This window comes from Sapajus apella, unplaced genomic scaffold (genome assembly GCF_009761245.1).
Source record: "Sapajus apella isolate SASKATOON/1434 unplaced genomic scaffold, GSC_monkey_1.0 scaffold68, whole genome shotgun sequence".
In the NCBI taxonomy this organism is placed as follows: domain Eukaryota; kingdom Metazoa; phylum Chordata; class Mammalia; order Primates; family Cebidae; genus Sapajus; species Sapajus apella.
Genome location: NW_022437008.1, coordinates 979,547 through 1,000,481, shown reverse-complemented (window position 1 = coordinate 1,000,481; position 20,935 = coordinate 979,547). Strand labels below are relative to the sequence as shown.

At 53.1% G+C, this 20,935-nt stretch overlaps 1 protein-coding gene across 2 annotated transcripts; it reads right to left on the bottom strand.

The window, feature by feature from the left end:
• Positions 1–350: 350 nt before the first annotated feature.
• On the bottom strand, positions 351–20,775 carry TGFB1 (transforming growth factor beta 1). Of its 2 annotated transcripts, none has more exons than XM_032248663.1 (7): positions 19,520–20,775; positions 14,628–14,788; positions 13,017–13,134; positions 10,484–10,561; positions 10,197–10,347; positions 1,513–1,666; positions 351–662 (listed from the first exon to the last, which is right to left on the bottom strand). In XM_032248663.1, exons 1-7 carry the CDS (start codon positions 19,872–19,874, stop codon positions 504–506), a joined length of 1,176 nt encoding a protein of 391 aa, XP_032104554.1. In that variant the 5' UTR covers positions 19,875–20,775; the 3' UTR covers positions 351–503. The 2 variants fall into 2 exon arrangements, with proteins under 2 accessions (XP_032104554.1, XP_032104555.1); XM_032248664.1 differs by having other exon boundaries at positions 10,197–10,344.
• Between the last annotated feature and the right edge of the window lie 160 nt (positions 20,776–20,935).

The following is a 20,935-nucleotide window of genomic DNA, read 5'->3' as shown; positions in this document are numbered from 1 at the left end:
CAGGGGATCTACCCACCTCAGCCTCCCAAAGCACTGGGTTTACAGGCGTGAGCCACCGTGCCTGACCTCCTCACCTTTAAAATGGGTGTTTTATCAGAGTCCCTGCATCTCAGTGTTGCTATGGTGGTTGAATGAGGTCACTAAGGCACTTAAAACAGTGCCCAAGGTGCTCAATAAATAGATCTAACTACCAGCAGGGATCAGTAGTGTTCCCCACTGGTCGCCTGTGCCTTGATGCAAGGCGAATGGTGCAGACAGGCAGGAGGTGGTGGACAGGGAGGGAGATGGGGTGGGAGTAGGGAAACGTCAGGGAGGGAGATCCCAGTCAGGCGTCCAGTGACACAGAGATCCGAAGTCCTCTCTCCACCTTTAATGGAGCCCCAGGTGGGCTTGGGGCACGGGTGTCCTTAAATACAGCCCCCATAGGCAAGGCAGTGGGGGCGGGGTGGGGCGGGGAGGGGCGGGGCCGGGCCTGCCGGGGCGGGGCGGGGAGGGGCGGAGCCTCAGCTGCACTTGCAGGAGCGCACGATCATGTTGGACAGCTGCTCCACCTTGGGCTTGCGGCCCACGTAGTACACGATGGGCAGCGGCTCCAGCGCCTGCGGCACACAGCACGGCGCCGCTGAGGCACCCGGGTTATGCTGGTTGTACAGGGCCAGGACCTGCGGGCGGTGGACGGGTCAGGGTCAGGGCTCAGGGCTAGAGGAAGACAGCCCTCCACTCCCCAACCCCCACTCCCCCAGCTGCAACAGCCTCTTCCGCTTTGTCTCTCCCCGCATGTCAGTCCGCATCTTCCCATCTCCAATTCGGTCTCTCTTATCTTCTTCCATCCTATCTTATTCTGTCTCTCCCACCTGTCTGATTTTCTTTTTTTTTTTTTTGAGACGGAGTTTCACACTGTTGCGGGGGCTGGAGCGCAGTGGCGCGATCTCCGCCTCAGCCTCCCAAGTAGCTGGGATTACAGGCATGCACCACCACGTCCAGCTAGCTTTTTGTATTTTTAGTAGAGACAAGGTTTCACTATGTTGGCCATGATGGTCTCGGACTCCTGACCTTGTGATCCACCTGCCTCGGCCTCCCAAAGTGCTGGGATTACAGGCGTGAGCCACTGCGCCCGTCCTGATTTTCCTTCTCAGTCTGTCCCTCTTCTTGTTCGCCTCTTGCCTTGTTGTGTACCTGTCTTTGTCTCTCCTTGCCATAACTCTGTGTCTGTATCTGCCAGTGCCCGTCTGCCTCTCTCATTCTGTCTCTCCATTTCTCTCTGCGTTTTTCCTTCCATCTCCTTGTCTCTCTTCTCCGCTTCACCCCCATCCCTCTGTTACTTCAGCTCTGTGAGTCTTCGTTTCTCATGCCTCTCTCCCCATCTCTTTATGCATTCCCCTCCCCGCCCCATCCCTCTTTCTTTCTCCCCATCCTGCCAACTCGTTTCTCTGACTTTATTGTCTTTCTCTCTCCTCTTCCTCCATCCTGGCTCCCCCCAGCGCATCTCCTACCCCCGTGGGCCAGACGTACCTTGCTGTACTGTGTGTCCAGGCTCCAAATATAGGGGCAGGGCCCCAGGCAGAAGTTGGCGTGGTAGCCCTTGGGCTCATGGATCCACTTCCAGCCGAGGTCCTTGCGGAAGTCAATGTACAGCTGCCGCACGCAGCAGTTCTTCTCCGTGGAGCTGCAGGCAGGAGAGACAGTTGTCAGGGGCATGGAAGGGCTGCCACCACAGGAGCTGCGTGCCCCTTGTCCCCAGGTGTGTGTGTCACCCTAGGTTGCCCCCCCAGCCCTGTCTCCATCTGGGTCTCCCTGTGATAATAGTAATAGTCATGATAATCACTAACAGATGAAGCACTTCCTCCAGTCCAGTACTGTGCTAAGAGCATTGTAATAATTATCTCATGCAAAGGCGCAGTGGGTCACGCCTAGAATCTCAGCACTTTGGGAGGCTTTCTCTGGGCACTTTCTTTCTCTGAGTCTTCTCTGAGGGTCAGCTAGGGGCGAAGAGCAACCGTCCCGAACTCCTGGTTCAATCCAGTTGAGATTGTGGCCTTGCTTAGACCCCTTAAGAGACAGCCACCTGCGGGAGCACAACTCAGCCTTTCAGACCCCCAGCCTCCTGGCGGGTGGATTGCCTGAGGTCAGGAGTCCGAGACCAGTCTGGCCAACATGGTGAAACCCCATCTCTACTAAAAATACAAAAAAATTTAGCCCGGTGTGGTGGCATGTGCCTGTAATCCCAGCTACTCGGGAGGCTGAGGCAGGGGAACTGCTTGAACCTTGGAGGTGGAGGTTGCAGTGAGCCAAGATTGCGCCACCACACTCCAGTCTGAGAGCAAGACTCTGTCTCAAAATATGTAAATAAATTAAATTTAAAAAATAAATAATAAATAAAACAATTATGCAATGCTTAAGCCTGTAAGAAGCCAGACGACCATCCACCGGGAACTAAATAAATGATGCTATGCCCACACCCTGGAACATAAAAAATAACATAGCTCTATGTATACTGATCTGCTCTATTTGTGCAACAAATGTTTACTGAATTACTACTGTGTGCCAGGCTGGGATCTACTGGGGACTGGGGGCAAATGAAACAGTTAGAAATAGGCTAGGCGTGGTGGCTGCCACCTTCAATCCTAGTACTTTGGAAGGATGATGTGGGAGGATCACTGGACCCAGGAGTTCGAGGTTGCAGTGAGCTATGGCCACAGCACTGCACTCTAGCCTGGACAACAAAGCACAAGACCCTGTCACTAAAAGAATTTTAAAAAATTTTTAGATTTAAAGAGACATTTGGGAGGAGTACCCAGAAAAAATAAATAAATAAATAAAATAGACAGAAATCTCTGCCCTCTAGGTTCATGCTGTAAATTGTCGTGTCACTCCTCTGCTCTGAACCTGGCTCCATCTCATGGCATATGCCCAAGTCCTCATCATGTGCCACAAGGTGCTACCGAATCTGGCTGATCTCCACTCCCTCCCTCTCATGCCTACTCCACTGCAGCCACACAGATGTCCTGTCCGTTCCTCAGACAGTCTTATCTCAGGGCCCTGCATCTGCGGTTCCCTCTGCCTGGCTTGCTAGTCCCACAGATAACCAACCACTCCAGCATGTTCGTTCATTTCATTTATTCTTTCTTTTCCTAATTTTTTTTTTTTCGAGGTGGAGTCTTGCTCTGTCACCCAGGCTGGGGTGCAGTGCCACAATCTCGGCTCACTGCAACCTCTGCCTCCCGGGTTCAAGCAATGCTCCTGCTTCAGCCTCCCTAGTAGCTGGGATTACAGGTGAGTGCCACCATACCTGGCTATTTTTTTGGTATTTTTAGTAGAGATAGAGTTTCACCATGTTGACCAGGCTGGTCTTGAACTCCTGACCTTGTGATCCACCCAACTCAGCCTCCCAAAGTGCTGGGATTACAGACACGAGCCACCGTGCCTGGCCCATTTATTCTTTTTAATTTTTTATTCTTTTTAGAGACAGAGGCTCACTATGTTGCCCAGGCTGGTGTTGAACTCGGTCTCCAGGGATCCGCGCCGCAGCCTCTCAAAGTGGTGAGATTACTGGTGTGAGCCACCTTGCCTGGCCCCTTCGATTCATTTAAACCTTAGCTCAAATGTCCTTCACTCAGGGAGCCTTATCTCCTAAAGCAGTGCCTGGAATGCAGTAGGTACTCAATAAATATCAGTTATACGACTGACGATCACCTCCTCAGAGATACCTTTCTGAGCCATCCTTTCCAAAATATCCAAGTGACTAGTTAGTTCCATTCAGTGCAATACGGTATTACAGTGATGCAAGAAAATATATAAATGTCTGCATTTGAAATGGGGCAAAATCATCAGTGAAGCTAGATGAGAGTTTACAGACATTCATTATCTTATCTTCATTTCTTTTGTATACATTTGAAATTTTTTTCCATAATAAAGCAATTTAAATCAGAATAGGAAAAATAAAAAAGAAAAAGTTGAGGGTGACTTTTTTTCTTTTTTTTTTTGAGACAGAGCCTCACTCTGTCACCCAGGCTGGAGTGCAGTGGTACCGTCTCGGCTCACTGCAGCCCCGGCTCATAGATTGGTGGGGCCAGCGGGGCGCAGGGGTTCACGCCTGTCATCCCAGCACTTTGGGAGGTTGAGGCAGGCAAACTTGAGGACCCTGTCGATACTAAAAATTCAAAAATTAGCTGGGCGTGGTGGCACGCGCCTGTAGTCCCAGCTTCTCGGGAGGCCGAGGCAAGAGAATTGCTTGAACCCAGCTTCAAGTGGCACCAGATACCCTGGAGGCAAGACAAAGCCTTTCCAAGAGCCACGGAAGCCTGAGAAGGGAGTCAGGAAACGGATCCCTGTGAGCTCAGCCTGGTCCCACCCAATTTGGTTGCACCTCAGTTTCCTCATCTGTTCAGAGGTAGGAGCTACCAGATCAAATAAGGCATTAACCTGAGGGCCAAGGGGGCATCATGGATAGGCTTGGGGAGGGCTCTGAACACCTGAGATCATATGCACATGTGTGTGTATGTGTATGTGCTTACATTTCTGGGGAAAAGGTTTCTGGCTTTCACTTTCTCACAGGAAGTCCTAAACACACAAAAGGGGAAGAACTAGTGTCCAGAATAATATCATCTTTTTGTTTTGTTTTGTTTTTTGAGATGGAGTTTCACTCTTGTTGCCCAGGCTGGAGTGTAATGGCATGATCTCAGCTCACCGCAACCTCCACCCTCCCGGGTTCAAGCAATTCTCCTGCCTCAGCCTCCCGATTAGCTGGAATTACAGGCATGCGCCACCACACCTGGCTAATTGTGTTTTTTTTTAGTAGAGACAAGGTTTTTCCATGTTGGTCAGGGTGGTCTCGAACTCCCAACCTCAGGTGATCTGCCTGCCTTGACCTCCCAAAGTGCAGGGGTTACAGGCGTGAGCTACCGTGCCCAGCCCAGAATCATCTTTAATTTCCAGTTCAATCCTAGCTGGGACTCTGAGGTCCTCGGATTTGAACGTCTGTGATACTTTTTTTTTTTTGAGACGGAGTTTCGCTCTTGTTACCCAGGCTGGAGTGCAATGGCGCGATCTTGGCTCACCGCAACCTCTGCCTCCTGGGTTCAGGCAATTCTCCTGCCTCAGCCTCCTGAGTAGCTGGGATTACAGCGTGTGCCACCATGCCCAGCTAATTTTTTGCATTTTTAGTAGAGACGGGGTTTCACCATGTTGACCAGGATGGTCTCGATCTCTTGACCTTGTGATCTACCCACCTCGGCCTCCCAAAGTGCTGGGATTACAGGTGTGAGCCACTGTGCCCGGCCCCACTTTTTTTTTTTTTTTTGAGATGGTGTTTCACTCTTGTTGCCCAGGCTGAAGTACAGTGGCATGATCTTGGCTCACCACAACCTCCTCCTCCTGGGTTCAAGTGATTCTCCTGCTTCAGCCTCTCGAATAGCTGGGACTACAGGCGTGTGCCACCACGCCTGGCTAATTTTTTGTATTTTTAGTAGAGATGGGGTTTCACCGTGTTAGCCAGAATGGTCTAGATCTCCTGACTTTGTGATCTGCCCACCTCAGCCTCCCAAAGTGCTGGGATTACAGGCCACCTGGCCTAGCTGTGATACTGTTATCCAAGTCAGCAGCTCTCCAGTGAGCTCACAGGACCAGTGGCAGCATCACCTGGGGACTGTGGGAAATGCAGAGTCTCAGGCAGCACCCCAGGCCACTGAAAGAAGAAACTGTGTGGGGCTGGGAACAACTGTCCATGCTGAACAAGCCCTCTAGGTGATCCTCTGACTCATTTTTTCAGGATACATTCAGGGCCTACCACGCTCTGGGCCCTGGGATACCCAGGGCCCTTGCCTTCGCAAAGCCTTTTCCGTCCAGTCTCTCAAGACCTCGGCCGGGTGTAGTGGCTCACACCTGTAATCACAGAACTTTGGGAGGCCAAGACGGGTGAATCGCTTGAGCCCAAGAAATTTGAGACCAACCTGGGGAGCATAATAAGACCCTGCCTCTACAAAAAATTGCCGGGCATGGTGGCTCACGCCCGTGATCCCAGCACTTTGGGAGGCAGAGGCGGGTGGATAAGGTTAGGAGATCAAGACCATCCTGGCCAACACAGTGAAACCCTGTCTCTACTAAAAATACAAAAATTACCTGGGCGTGGTGGTGCACACCTGTAATCCCAGCTACTCGGGAGGCTGAGGCAAGAGAATCACTTGAGCCCTGGAGACAGAGGTCGCAGTGAACGAAGATCTCGCCATTGCACTCACTCCAGCCTGGGCAACAGAGCCAGACTCCATCTCAAAAAAAAAAAAAAAAAAAAAAAAAACAGCCAACAGAGACTGTTTGTTGAATCAAAGATCTACTTGGGCCCCAGGGGAGCCCGAGAGGCCTCATATCCACCTTGGATATTGGAGAACGGGGTTAGGGAGAAGGTTGTGTGCAAGCTGCTTTGAGAACACATTTTCCTATGAAAGTTTTTTTTCCAGTCTTTCTAAGGTTCAATCAGGTATATATATAGACTTTTTTGAGATGGGGTCTTGCTCTGTCACCCAGGTGGAGTACAGTGGTGCAACCTTGGCTCACAGCAACCACCACCTCCCAAGTTCAAGCCATTCTTCTGGCTCAGCATCCTGAGTACCTGGGATTACAGGTGCGCACCACCACACCCAACTAAATGTTTTTGGAGATGGGGTTTCACCATGTTGGCCAGGCTGGTCTCGAACTCCTGACCTCAGGTGATCCACCTGCCTCGGCCTTCGAAAGTGCTGGGATTACAGGCATGAGCCACTCCACCCAGCTGGAAGGTTTCAGACTACACAAAAGCAGCTTAAACAATGATCAACTCACAGCCAATTTCCATTGCATCTCTACCCCGTCCACTCACACTGTATTATCTCTCTCTCTCTCTTTTTTTTTTTTTTTTGAGATAAGGTCTCGCTCTGTCATCGAGGCTGGAGTGCAGTGGTGCAGTCTTGGCTCACTGCAACCTCCCCGGGTCAAGCGACTTTCCTGCTGTAGCCTGCCAAACAGTGGGGACTACAGGCACGCGCCACCACGCCCAGGTAATTTTTGTAATTTTAGTAGAGGCAGGGTTTCACTGTGTTGTCCCAAACTCCTGACCTCAGGTGATCCACACACCTCAGCCTCCCAGAGTCCTGGGATTACAGGCATGAGCCACCGTGCCCAGCCGCATTTTTGTATTTTTAGTACAGAGAGGGTTTAATCATGTTGGCCAGCCTGGTCTTGAACTCCTGACCTCAAGTGATCCACCACCCGCCTCAGCCTCCTAAAGTGCTGGGATTATGGGCGTGGGCCACCATGCCTGGCCTCTCTTAGGACTTTTTCAGAATCCACAGAATCACCTCCCTCTCTTTGTATATATATTCAGGGTTAACTATATATAGACTGACCCTTGAACAACATGAGCATGAACTACGTGGTCCTCTTACAAAATACACCAGGGCAACTTTTTCTTCTGCCTCTCTCACCCCTGAGACAGCAAGACCAACCCTTCTTCTTCCTTCTCCTCCTTAGCCTACTCAACGTGAAGACCTTTGTGATAAGCCACTTCTGTTCAATGGGTGGAAAATATAATTCTTCTTCCTTATGATTGTCTTAAGTACGTTTTCTTTTCTCTATCTTATTTTTTAAATACAGGATATAGGCCAGGAGTGGTGGCTCACGCCTGTAATTCCAGCACTTTGGGAGGCTGAGGCAATCAGATAACTTGAGGTCAGGAGTTCAGGATCAGCCTGGCCAACACGGTGAAACCCCATCTCTACTAAAAATACAAAAATTAGCCAGGTGTGGTGGCGTGTGCCTGTAATCCCAGCTACTTAGGAGGCTGAGGCGGGAGAATCGCTTGAACACGGGAGGCAGAGGCTGCAGTGAGCCGAGATTTCGCCATTGCCCTCCAGACTGGGTGACAAGACTGAAAATCCTTCTCCAAAAAAAAAAAAAAAAAAAAAAAAACCCACCAAAAATACAGGATATAGGCCGGGAGCAGTGGCTCATGCCTGTAATCCCAGCATTTTGGGAGGCTGAGGCTGGTGAAACCCTGTTGCTTAACATTTCCTCTGTTCCTGTCTTTCTAGAAAACTGTTGGTTGGGATCTACAGTTCTGATTGGGTTTGACTTTTTTTTTTTTCATAGACAGGGTCTCGCTGTGTCCTGAAGTGCAATGGCGTGATCCCAGCTCACTGCAGCCACAACCTCCTGGGCTCATGCACTCCTGCCTCAGCCTCCCAAAGGTAGCTGGGACTACAGGCACACACAACCCAGGCCAGCTAGTTTTTTAGTATTTTTTGTGGAGAGACAGGGCTTTACCATGTTGCACAGGCTGGTTTGGAACTCCTGGAACTCCTGAGCTCAAGCGATCTGCCTGCCTTGGCCTCCCAAAGTGCTGGGATTACAGGTATGAGCCACCGCACGGGGCCTTCAGGTTTCATTTTTTGGCAGGACTTCCTAGGTAACGTTGGGTCCATCCCTACGGAAGCTCACATGACTGGCTGTCTCCTTTCTAATGTCAGCTGCTGTTGGCACTCAAGACCTCAGTTTGTTCCTTCACAGGGTTGCTGGGCTGGTGGCGCTAAAATCTGATGGTGAAGGAGTCTGGGAGCAGGGCTGATTTTCTGGCAGAGGAAAAGCAGGTCACAAAGCCCAAGACACCACCAAAGTATTTTAAGCAGGGGAGGAATGAGGTCAGATGATCACTTTAATTTTACAACATTCTAACTCTCCATTTCAACTTTCTAGGAATCCACCATTTCAGCTTCCTTAGATTGCAGGATTAGTATTCCAGCATCCTACGATTCTGACATGCTGACAGCATTTTCAACTTTCCAGGATTCCTACTTTCCAACCTTTGAGGATCTTGGCATTCCTGAATTCCAGTCTGCCAGTACTGCATCCCGACATTCTGCAGTTCCGAGCCCATCACTCAAGAGGTTCAAGCTAACATTTTTCTTTCTTTTTTTTTTTTTTGAGATGGTGCAATCTCAGCTCACTGAAACCTCTGCCTCCCAGGTTCAAGCAATTCTCCTACCTTAGCCTGAGTACCTGGGTAGCTGTAGTTCCAGCTGAGTAGCTAAGATTACAGGTGCCCACCACCATGCCCGGCTAATTTCTGTATTTTAATAGAGATGGGATTTCACCATGTTGGCCAGGCTGGTCTTGAACTCCTGACCTCAGGTGATCCGCCCACCTTGGCCTCCCAAAGTGCTGGGATTACAGGCATGAGCCACCATGCCCGGCCTGCTGCCACTTTCTATTCATAAATTCCCAGCATTCTAAGATTCTAACATGCCAGCACTGAGTCACAGCATGCTGGAATACCAATATTCTGGCTTTCTCCAACTCCTACATTTGTGGGTGTGAATATTTCAAAACAGAATTCTACCATTGTGAGCCCAATATTCGAAGATTCCAGTCTGCCAACACTGGTATCTGCATTAGGCCAATGGTGTAGGAATTCCACATGGGCCATCTTCTCATTGTGCGTTCCCAAATTCTAGGATCCCAATGTTTCATCTTTCCTTCAGTCCAACCTTCACCATTTCAGTAATTAACACCAAATTTTAGCACTCTAGAATCCCAGCATTCTAGACCCTCAACCTGCTAACAAGTTAGGGATCCAGGATGGTGACCTTCCAACTTTATTCCAACATTCTCAGGGTTCAGCTTCCTAACATTCTGTGATTCCAACGCTCCAGCAAGAAAGCAGCCTGATCCCAACATTACAAGACTCCCACTTATTTGTTTGTTTTTTGTTTTTTGAGACAGTCTCACTCTGTCGCACAGGCTGGAATTTGGTGGCGCGATCTTGGCTCACTGCAACCTCTGCCTCCCAGATTCAAGTGATTCTCCTGCCTCAGCCTCCCAAGTAACTGGGATTACAAGTGCCCACCCTCATGCCTGGCTAATTTCTGTATTTTTAGTAGAGACGGGGTTTCACCATGTTGTCCAGGCTGGTCTCAAAACTCCCCACCTCAGGTGATCCGCCTGTCTCGGCCTCCCAAAGTGCTGGGATTACAGCCTCTCAAAGCCCAGCACAAGACTCCCAGTTCTTACACCCTAGACCCCATCCCCTAAGCCCTTCAAGCTTCAGCTTTAGCCCTCCCTTTAGGAGACAGATGCTCAGCCCAAGCACAGCATCAGCCAGGTGTCCAACCTGGAACACCTGGTCAGCAGATGGCAGTCATGCCCCCAGCCTAGAAGGCTGCAAGGTTCACCTGAAGCAGTAGTTGGTGTCCAGGGCTCTGCGGTGCCGGGAGCTTTGCAGATGCTGGGCTCTCTCCAGCGGGGTGGCCATGAGGAGCAGGAAAGGCCGGTTCATGCCATGAATGGTGGCCAGATCACCTCGGCGGCCAGTAGAGAACCCTGCTTTGGTGTGGGAGTCAGAGGATAGGGGACATATACAGACACTCTCAGAGGGACAGACAAGTGAGGCACGGGGCAGATGAGGACACACACACGCACACAAATCACAGCTGGGCATGGCCAGGGAAGCGGGTCTTACCGTTGATGTCCACTTGCAGTGTGTTAACTTGGCTGTCACAGGAGCAGTGGGCGCTAAGGCGAAAGCCTTCAATTTCCCCTGTAGCAGTGGGGAGAGGGAAGCCAGTCTGTGGGTGTAGCTCACCCAGCCCCTGGAAGAAGAGGAAGGAAGGAGCAAACCCCAGGGGGTTCCTTCCTGCCTCCCCTGCCCACCCCGCTCTGCCCTCTCTGCAGCTCTCTTGCTTCATTTATTTATTTATTTATTTGAGACAAGGTCTCGCAGCCTCAACCTCCCAGGCCCAAGCAATCCTCCCACCTCAGCCTCCCAAGTAGCCAGGCATGTGCCACCATGCAAGACTAATTTTTTTTTTTTTTTGAGACAGAGTCTGGCTCTGTTGCCCAGGCCGGAGTGCAGTAGCATGATCTTGGCTCACTACAACCTCTGCCTCCCAGGTTCAAGCAATTCTCCTGCCTCAGTCTCCCAAGTAACTGGGATTACAGGCACGTGACACCATGCCTAGCTAATTTTTTGTATTTTTAGTAGAGATGAGGTTTCATCATGTTAGCCAGACTGGTCTGCAACTCCTGACCTCAGGTGATCTGCTAGCCTCAGCCTCCCAAAGTGCTGGGATTATAGGCGTTAGCCACCGCACCCGACTTACACAACTAATTTTTAAATTTTCTATAGAGACAGGGGTCTCACGATGTTGCTCAGGCTGGGCTCAAACAATCCTCCCACCTTGGCCTCCCAAAGCGCTGGGATTACAGGGGTGAGCCAGCACACCTGGCCAGCATCAGTCTCCTGAATGAATGAGTGGATGATGCTTTCTAAGGTCCTACAAAGTGCCAGAGCCTATGCTGTGTGCTTGGGACTCAGCATTGACCAAGACAGATGAGCTCCTTCTAGGCCTCTGTGGAACAGCCCAGAACACTCCTCCCGGTGCCTTCCTGCTCCCTAATCCCTATTTTTTATTTTATTTTTTCAGGCAGAGTTTCGCTCTTGTTGCCCAGGCTGGAGTGCAATGGTGCAATCTTAGCTCACTGCAACCTCTGCCTCCCAGGTTGAAGCAATTCTGCCTCGGCCTCCCAAGTAGCTAGGATTACAGGCGTGCGCCACCACGCTGGCTAATTTTGTATGTTTAGTAGAGACAGGGTTTCACCATGTTGGTCACGCTGGTCTCGAACTCCTGACTTCAGGCGATCCGCCCACCTTGGCCCCCGCAAAGTGCAGGGATTACGGGCGTGACCCACTAAGCCCGGCCATCCCTACTTTTTCATGTGGCCAAACTACTACTTATCCTGTGAGTCTCCACATAATCACCTTCACCCAGTAAGCCCTCCTAGACTCCCCGGGTGGGTCCAGGTGCCTTTTCTGAGCTCCCAACAGTGCTTAGGGTGTCCCCTTCCCAGATGCCTCCCTGTCCCAGCCTTGGCCTCTCTATCCATGCCTCCCTGTCTCACCTTTGATCATTCTAGGTCATTACTGCCTGGTGGGGCCTTGACAAGATCTCTTAGATGTCCAGAAGTGACTATGGACCCCATGAGAGCAGAACTGAGGGCTGTCTTGGTTGCCACTGTGTTCCCCATGCCACCCAGCACAGGGCCAGGCACACTGCAGGAACCTGTGGGTAATTATTGAATAAAAGCATAACTGAGAGGGAGGTGAGGGAGAGAGATGTGGGCATCATGGACCCTGCCAGGAACAGGACAGAGACAGTCATCTCCTGGACAGATCACATGAGTTAGGCCCTCCCTGGCCTCTGGGCCTTTGCACAGGCTGTTCCCTTTGCCTGGAATACTTTTTTTTTTTTTTTTTTTTTTTGAGATGGGCTCTCACTCTGCTACGTAGGCTGGACTGCAGTAATGCGATTATGGCTCACTGCAGCCTCGACCTCCCAGGCTCCAGTGATTCTCTACCTCAGTCTCCCAAGCAGCCGGGACTACAGGTGCACACCAGCAGGCATGGTTAATTTTTGTATTTTTGTAGAGACCGGGTTTTGCCACGTTGCCCAGGCTGCTCTCAAACTTCTGATCTCCAGCGATCCATCCTCCTTGGCCTTCCAAAGTGCTGGGATTACAGGTGTGAACCACCATGCCCAGCCCCAGAATACTCTCACAACCCTCCTTTTCCTGACCATTCTACTCATTTCTATAACATCAGCTCAGGAGCCCCTCCTCCAGGAAGCTCTCCCTGATTGCAGGCTGGGTCAGGCACCTCCTTTGGGCTCTCCATCCCAGCCCCACCCACTCTGGGTCATCACTGCCTTACAAGTCTATTCCCCACCTACCCACCAAATGGACCATGAGCTCTGTGAGGGCAACGATGGGGCTGTTTTAGTCATTGCTGTGTCCTTGGCATTGCCCATCACAGGGCAGGGCAGAGAGATGCTCAGGAAATGGAGTAGCCAGTCACTCAGGTTTCCACGCCACAGAGGGGAGCCAGGTCTCAGCCCCTTCACACCAGGACGGACAGGGGTCCTAGGCAAAGTGACCCCAGGACAAACAATGGCGTGGACCCCATTGAGAAACAGGTGGGACACATGAGCGAGCCTCACCTCCGTGGGTCAGCCACTGTCGCACAACTCCAGTGACATCAAAAGACAACCACTCCGTCGAGTCGCTGGGAGCCAGTAGCCGGTTGCTGAGGTATCGCCAGGAATTGTTGCTGTATTTCTAGAGGATGATGAAGGTGGGAGAGAGACAGTGGTAGATGCTGCCACGCCCCCACATATACTAACTGAACCCTTCATCCCATCTGCTCCCCCAAACTGGCTCCCAGAGAGTTCCCAGGCACCACCTACCCTCTCAGACATCCACACTGTACGACCCTGCAGCACCCATCCTCCCCCACAGCACCCGTGAGAGTTGAGATGGAGGGCCAGGCGCGGTGGCTCACACCTGTAATCTCAGCATTTTGGGAGGTCGAGGCGAGCTGATTATGAGGTCAGGAGTTCGAGACCAGCCTGGCCAACATGGTGAAAACCCGTCTCTACTAAAAATACAAAAACTAGTTGGGTATGGTGGTGCACGTCCTCACTATTTGGAAAGCTGAGGCAGGAGAATTGCTTGAGCCTGGAAGACAGAGGTTGCAGTGAGCCAAGATCACACCACTGCATTCCAGCATGGGTAACAGAGCGACACTTCCTCTTAAAATAATAATAAATAAAATAAAATTCTGCTGCTAACATTCTGGGGTTTGCTGAGCATACGGCTCTGCAAATTTGACACCCTGAATTTTTTTTATTATTTTTTTTAAAGATGGGGTTTCACCATGATGGCCAGGCTGGTCTTGAACTCCTGACTTCAGGTGATCCACCCACCTCAGCCTCCCAAAGTGCTAGGATTACAGGCATGAGCCACCGTGCCCAGTGACACCCTGAATTCTAAGTCAGTAATTTAGAAGTCATTTTGTAATTCAAATGTTTGATAATATCCCAAGATTTCCATGTTGAATGAGCCTGAGAAGCTTTAGAAGACTAATGTTCTATAAACCCAAGAGTCAGCCAGTCATGGTGGCTCATGCCTGTAATCCCAGTACTTGGGGAGGCCGAGGCAGGTGAATCATGAGGTCAGGAGATCGAGACCAGCCTGGCCAACATGGTGAAACCCCATCTCTACTAAAATACAAAAAATTAGCTGGGCGTGCTGTGCACGCCTCTAGTCCCAGCTGCTTGGGAAGCTGAGGCAGGGGAATCACTTGAATACAGGAGGCAGAGGTTGCAGTGAGCCAAGATCGTGCCACTGCGCTCCAGTCTGGTGACAGAGCAAGACTTTATCTCACACACATACACACACACACACACACACACACACACACACTCTGTTGCTACTAAAAATACAAAAATTAGCTCAGCGTGGTGGTATATTCCTGTAATCACAGCTACTCAAGTGGCTGAGACAGGAGAATCACTTGAACCTGGGAGGCGGAGGTTGCAGTGACCCAAGATCGTGCCACTGCACTACAACCTGCCTAACAGACCAAGGCTCCGTCTCAAAAGAGAAAGAAATGAAGAAATAAAGAGAGTCCTAGGATTGCACGGTTTGTATTTCCTCTATCCTTCAGGGACTATCTAGGCAGACCTTGTAGTCAGCAGCCTCACAGCTGCCCTGCTGGTCACAGCTCACGCTCTCCAGCAGGAGACCTTCCCTCGGGCTCACATCCTCACCTGGTACAGCTCCACGTGCTGCTCCGCTTTTAACTTGAGCCTCAGCAGACGCAGCTCTGCCCGGGAGAGCAACACGGGTTCAGGTACTGCTTCTCGGAGCTCTGATGTGTTGAAGAACATATATATGCTGTGTGTGCTGTGCTTGAACTTGTCATAGATTTCTAGCAGGGAGAAATGCAGAGAGGCGATCAGGGGTTTGGCAGAGGTGAGGGGAGCTGGTGGTCCCAAGTCTAGGAGTTTTGGAGCTGACAGCTCTGGGGTGGTCAGTCTCATAGGGTTTGCCTCCTTTGGGAATCTAATGCCACTGAGGATCTAACCGGAGGTAAAGCTCAGGCAGTGATGCTCACTTGCCCACCGCCCACCTCTTGCTGTGTGGCCCAATTCCTAACAGGACACAGGCTGGCACTGGTCCTCAGCCTGGGGATTGGGGACCCTTGCCTTAGAGGGCAAGGGCAGATACAGGGGACCAGTAGAAGAGGCTACTGTAATGGTCTAGGTAAGAGATGAAGGGGGATGGGCAGAGGAAATGGTGAGAAGTGCTCAAATTCTGGATCTGTATACTTTGTCTTAAAAAAGCTGAGCTTTTGTTGCTCAGGCTGGAGTGCAATGGCACGATCTGGGCTCACTGCAACCTCTGCCTCCCAGGTTCAAGAGATTCTCCTGCCTCAGCCTCCTGAGTAGCGGGAATTACAGGCACCTGCCACCACGGCCCAGCTAATTTTTGTATTTGTAGTAGAGACGGGGTTTCACCATGTTGGCCAGGCTGGTCTTGAACTCCTGACCTCAAGTGATCTGCCTGCCTCAGCCTCCCAAAGTGCTGGGATTACAGGTGTGAGCCACGACGCCCAAATGACTCTGATACTTTTTAGCTGTGTGACCTTGGGGGAGCAATTTCTCCCCCAGGTTTGTTTCCTACTCTGTAAAATGGGTCCTAACCACACTCCTCTCTCAAGTAGCATCATCTGTCTCAACTAAGGCTGATACCAAGGTGAACCACTCTGTTTGCTCAGGCCTTCCTGGGACTGAGAGCCCCAAACTGCAAGCACCCCTAAAATGCAGAGTAAAGATCAAGGGCACTGGCTTTGGAGTCAGATAGCACCTCGGCCGCCTCTCAGCTGTGTGACCTTGGGCAGTTCACACCCTCTTTCTGAATGTCAGTTCCCTGTTACTCTTTGAAAAACAGCAATAACATTAAGCTCCCTGCATTCCCACCCAGACTCTCCTAATTGAAGCGCTGTGTAACCTTGGGCAAGTGAATTCCTCTCTCTGAACCAGGTGCTCATCTGTAAGACAGGACAGAGTGACTCTAGAACCCATTCCTGGATTATAGGGGGAAATTAGATGACCCAGGTGAAGCCATGTGGCACCAGGTCTGCATACACTGCATACACTCAATCACTGGTCACTCAATCACGTGTTTGTTTAAGAGCATTGGCCAGGTGCGGGGGCTTGCAACTGTAATCCCAGCACTTTGGGAGGCTGAGGCAGGTGGATTACTTGAAGTTGGCCAAGCTGAGTTCAAGACCAGCCTGACCAACATGGTGAAACTCCGTTGCTACTAAAAATACAAAAATTGGCCAGGCATGGTGGTGGGCGCCTGTAATCCCAGCTACTCGGGTGGCTGAGGCACGAGAATCACTTGAACCTGGGAGACGGAGGTTACAGTGACCCAAGATTGTGCCACTGCACTCCAACCTCGGGGACAGAGTGAGACTCCATCTCAATTAAAAAAAAAAAAAAATAGCGAGGCTGGGTACCTATAATCCCAGCTACTCAGGAGGCTGAGGCCGGAGAATCGCTTGAACCCGAGAGGCAGAGGTTATAGTATGGCCAAGAGTAAGACTCTGTCTCAAAAAAAAAAAAAAAAAAAAAAAAAATAGCCGGGCCTGGTGGCTCATGCCTGTAATCCCAGCAGTTTGGGAGGCTGAGGCAGGTGGATTACCTGAGGTCGGGAGTTTGAGACCAGCCTGACCAACATGGAGAAACCTCATCTTTAAAAAATACATAAATAAATAAAAACAAAAAGCCCTATTTGCCAGATGCTATTTAAAGCACTTTACAAAGATGAAGATATTTAAACCTCACAATCTTATACTATTATTATGCCCATTTAATAGATGGAGAAACTGAGGCACAGAGATTAAGTAATTTGCCCCAAGGCCACATAGCTAGGAAGCTGCAGACTAGGATTCGAACTCAAGCTTTCTGGTTCCAGAGGCTGTGCCCTTTCCCCCCGCCAGAGACAGGGTCTCAGTCTGTCCCCCAGGCTGAAGTACAGTAGCACAACCATGGCTCACTGCAGGCTGGAATTCCTCCTGCCTCAGCCTCCCAATATGTTGAGAGGCTAGAGACTGGGCTCTTAACCCCTATGTGATTCTTCTACTTCTTTTTATTATGAGTTTTCCTTAACTCCCTTCCCCAGCTGGTTAGGGAAAGTGAAGTTCATTCTGGGTAGAAATGGCTGCAGTGGGGAGAAAAGGAATTAGGGTGTTTTCTTCTTCTTCTTCTTCTTTTTTTTTTTTTTTTTTTTTTTTTTTTTGAGACGGAGTATCACTCTGTGGCCCAGGCTGGAGTGCAGTGGTGTGATCTCAGCTCACTGCAACCTCCACCTCCCGATTCAAGCTATTCTCCTGCCTCAGTCTCCTGAGTAGCTGGGATTACAGGCGCCTGCCACTCTGCCCAGCTAATTTTTGCATTTTTAGTAGAGATGGGTTTCACCAAGTTGGTCAGGCTGGTCTCAAACTCCTGACCTCAGCTGATACACTGGCCTTGGCCTCTCAAAGTGCTGGGATTACAGGCGTGAGCCGCTGCACCCAGCCAAGGCGTTTTCTAGTTTAGGAAAAGTTTGGGGTTGGGATTGAGGGAACAAGCCATGAACCCCTGGATCAACTGGGGCAACTGCTGCCAGCCTCCTATAGTGGGGCTGTGAAAATAGTGAGAAGAGCCTGGTGAGAAAGGCAGAGGAAACCCCTTCCTAGGCCCCCTTCCCTCCTCCTCCTCCTCCCCCCCAGTCTCCCTCCCCACCCAGCCCCAATAAGCCCTATTCTTGGCCCAGTGGTTACTCAGCAAACCCTAAAGGAAAGGCAGAGCCTTGGCTGGGGAAGACAGATAGGGAAGGAGAGAGAGAGAAGGAAGAGCAAGGGTTGGAGGGTGCTGCAGAGAGGGAGCGGTGGGGAGATGGCAGTGACAGAGGAGAGGGGAGAGGACCGTGGAGAAAAATAGGGAGAGAAAAGAAGACAAAAACCAGAAGACCCAGCTGTGGACAGAGAGACTAACGGAGACGAAATGGGGAGACAAGTGGGGAGCAGAGACACAGAGGCATTTGTGGGGGAGAGCAAGATTGGAGGGGTCAGTGTTAAAGGAACCTCTACAACGAAGGTGAAGCGAAGAGAAGGCGAGACTAAGACGTGGGTGCGGAGTGGGCGTCACTGGGCTGGAGCAGTAAATTGGCGCAGGAATGGGCTGGGGACCCCCAAACCCCTACCGCCCAAGAGTCAGTGAAAGCTGAGGGAACTTCCCCAAGGCTCTGAACAATGCGGGACGCCCGGGTCCTCGCGTGGGTGCCGACCCGGCCGTCTCAGCGGGAGCCCCGCCCGTAGCTGGGGTGAGGAGGGCAGGAGGCGCCACAGCCAGGAGGGCGGGGACCAGACCTGCCCCATCTCGCCCCGGGCTCCGCGCGCAATCCCCGCCCCCACCGGGGGCACGGGAAGGAAAGGGAAGGGAGGAGGGTGAGGCGGCCGGACGCTGGGGTTTCCCCAGCCACCCCGAGAGGAACTGACTCTGGCTCCAGACTGCCAGCGTTCAGCACAGCGGGGTCCTCTCGCCTTTCGGTGGAAGAGCAGGCTCCTCCCCCCGCGCGTGGCACCCACGTGGGGCTTTCTCACCCCTCCCAGCTTGATTTTCTCACCGTGGAATTGTAGACTCACCCCCAACCCAGCACTTCCCCAGCGGCTGGGCTCTACTCAGCCCATTCCCCTCCATCCTGCGGCGAGTTGGGGGCTCGCTGTTCGCAGCGTAGATGGCTCTGGGTATTCTCTCCTCCGCCCCGCTCACACCATTTTTCCCACGCTTGTCTCCCCTCTCGGTAAAGCCCTTCCCATGACCCAGAATTCTAGGTCTCCTGAGAGCTCGATTCCTCCGCTGGGCTCCCCGCTTTGTCCCTCAAGTCCCAGTGGGAAACGCCGAGGACACCTCCGCATCCCGGGCGCCCTCCCGGCTCTCCGCTCCTCTCCCGCTAGCCTCCTCCTCCCAATAACCTCGTCTTCCTTTCTCCCCACATTTATCACACCAACCTCTGTTTCTTTTTCTACGACTCTCCCCCCGCCCCGCATCCCGCGTGTTCTTCGCAGCCTCTGGAAGGGCGTCCGCTGCCACTTTCCTGGCACCCCCTGGGGTGGCCTTCCTCTAGCTTTTCTGTCCTTCTTGAATCTTTCCACCTCAGGACCCCTGCGCTCCAGGTCGACTTTCCCCAGTGCCTCTCTTTTCCTAAATACTGGCGTTTTCGCTTCACCCATACCAGGCTCCCCTGTCTCTGCAGCTCCCACCCCACGACCCCCTCATGCTACACGTCCTGGAAGAGGGAGGCTTCTACCCTCTCCCTATTACTTCTCTCCCTCTAGGGGACTCCCCCCCGCGACCCCGCATGTTCCTGTCGCCCTCCAGAAGCGGTCCACTTCGCTATCTCCTCCTCTCCAAGACCAGGCACCTGACGGGTAAGGGGCTCAGTGCCATCCTCTTTCGACACCCCCTCCCACCATCACATGTTCCCTGAGCCCCGGGGGTCCTGTTCCTCCAGCCAGTTTTCCTCTGCCAGTCACTTCCTCCCCGTGGCCCCGGCACTCCGGCGCCCCCTGGGGGCCCCCCTCCCGACTCCCCTGCCCCTCCGAGCTCACCGTGGTGGGTTTCCACCATGAGCACGCGGGTGACCTCCTTGGCGTAGTAGTCGGCCTCTGGCTCGGGCTCCGGCTCGGCGCTCTCGCCGGCCACCCGGTCGCGGGTGCTGTTGTACAGGGCGAGCACGGCCTCGGGCAGCGGGCCCGGCGGCACCTCCGCCTGGTTCGGGGGGCTGGCGAGCCGCAGCTTGGACAGGATCTGGCCGCGGATGGCCTCGATGCGCTTCCGCTTCACCAGCTCCATGTCGATGGTCTTGCAGGTGGATAGTCCCGCGGCCGGCCGGCCGAGCGTCAGCACCAGTAGCCACAGCAGCGGCAGCAGCAGCGGCAGCAGCCGCAGCCCGGAGGGCGGCATGGGGGAGGCGGCGCCCCCCGGCACTGTCGAGAGTGCGAACAGGGCTAACGCGGTGGGGCCCCCGCAGGGGCTGGGGGTCTCCTGGGAAAAGGCAGGAGGGCCTCGAGGGAAAGTTGAGGTCCTCAGGACGCAGTTGTGGAGGGGAAGCTCTGACCGGGGTGTCTCAGTATCCTACGGAAATAACCTAGATGAGCAAGATCTGGTACCAGAAAGTGGGTGGTCTTGAATAGGGGATCTGTGGCAGGTCGGAGAGAGATCCGTCTCCTGGAGGAGAAAGGGTCTAGGATGCGCGGGGACTCGGGAGACAGGCCGGAGATGAACGCGGTGTGCAGCGGGGTGCGCCCGAGGTCTGGGGAAAAGTCTTTGCGGGAGGCCGGGTCGGCGACTCCCGAGGGCTGGTCCGGAATGGGGGCGCCTGAGGGACGCCGTGTAGGGGGCAGGGAGGGAGCAAGCGTCCCCGGCGGTGAGGGGAGGCGGTCTGGGGTCCCCAAGTCCTGCCTCCTCACGGGGTAGCGTCGCGCCAAGAGGTCCCCGCGCCTCCGGCTCCCAGCGGCAACGGAAAAGTCTCAAAAGTTTTTTTCCTCTTCTCCCGACCAGCTCGTCCCTCCTCCCGCTCCTCCTCCCCCTCCTCCCCGCAGTGGCGGGGGCGGCTGTGGCGGCGGCTGGTCTCAGACTCTGGGGCCTCGGGCTGCTCCTCGGCGACTCCTTCCTCCGCTCCGGGCCGAGGCTGGCCCAGCGGGCAGCTCAGAGCCGGGGGGTGCCCCGGACGGGGCGTCCCCCCTGCCCCCGGCCGGGGCCCTCGCTGTCTGGCTGATCCGCGGAGGGAGGCGGGAGGGAGATGGCCCAGGACGCGAAGGGCGGCGGCGGCGGCGGGGACCCGCTGGGTCGGCGGGGGGTTTTGAAGCCGCGTGGCCCCACCCAGGAAGCTCACGGGGCGGGAGCGGGGGCGGCTCCCAGGGGGAGGGCATGGGGGGGCTGGGCCACCGTCCTCATCTCGCGTGGGCGGGCTCCGAGGGGGGTCCCTTCAGCCCTGGGGGGGAAAGGGGGCGGGCACCCCGGCT

Coding starts and splice junctions, on each gene's coding strand:
- TGFB1 (XM_032248663.1), bottom strand. CDS start 19,874: ATGCCGCCCTCCGGGCTGCGGCTGCTGCCGCTGCTGCTGCCGCTGCTG. Junction 14,789..19,519: donor CATGGTGGAAACCCACCACG/GTGAGCTCGGAG, acceptor TCTCCCTGCTAG/AAATCTATGACAAGTTCAAG. Junction 663..1,512: donor TGGACACACAGTACAGCAAG/GTACGTCTGGCC, acceptor CACCGCCCGCAG/GTCCTGGCCCTGTACAACCA.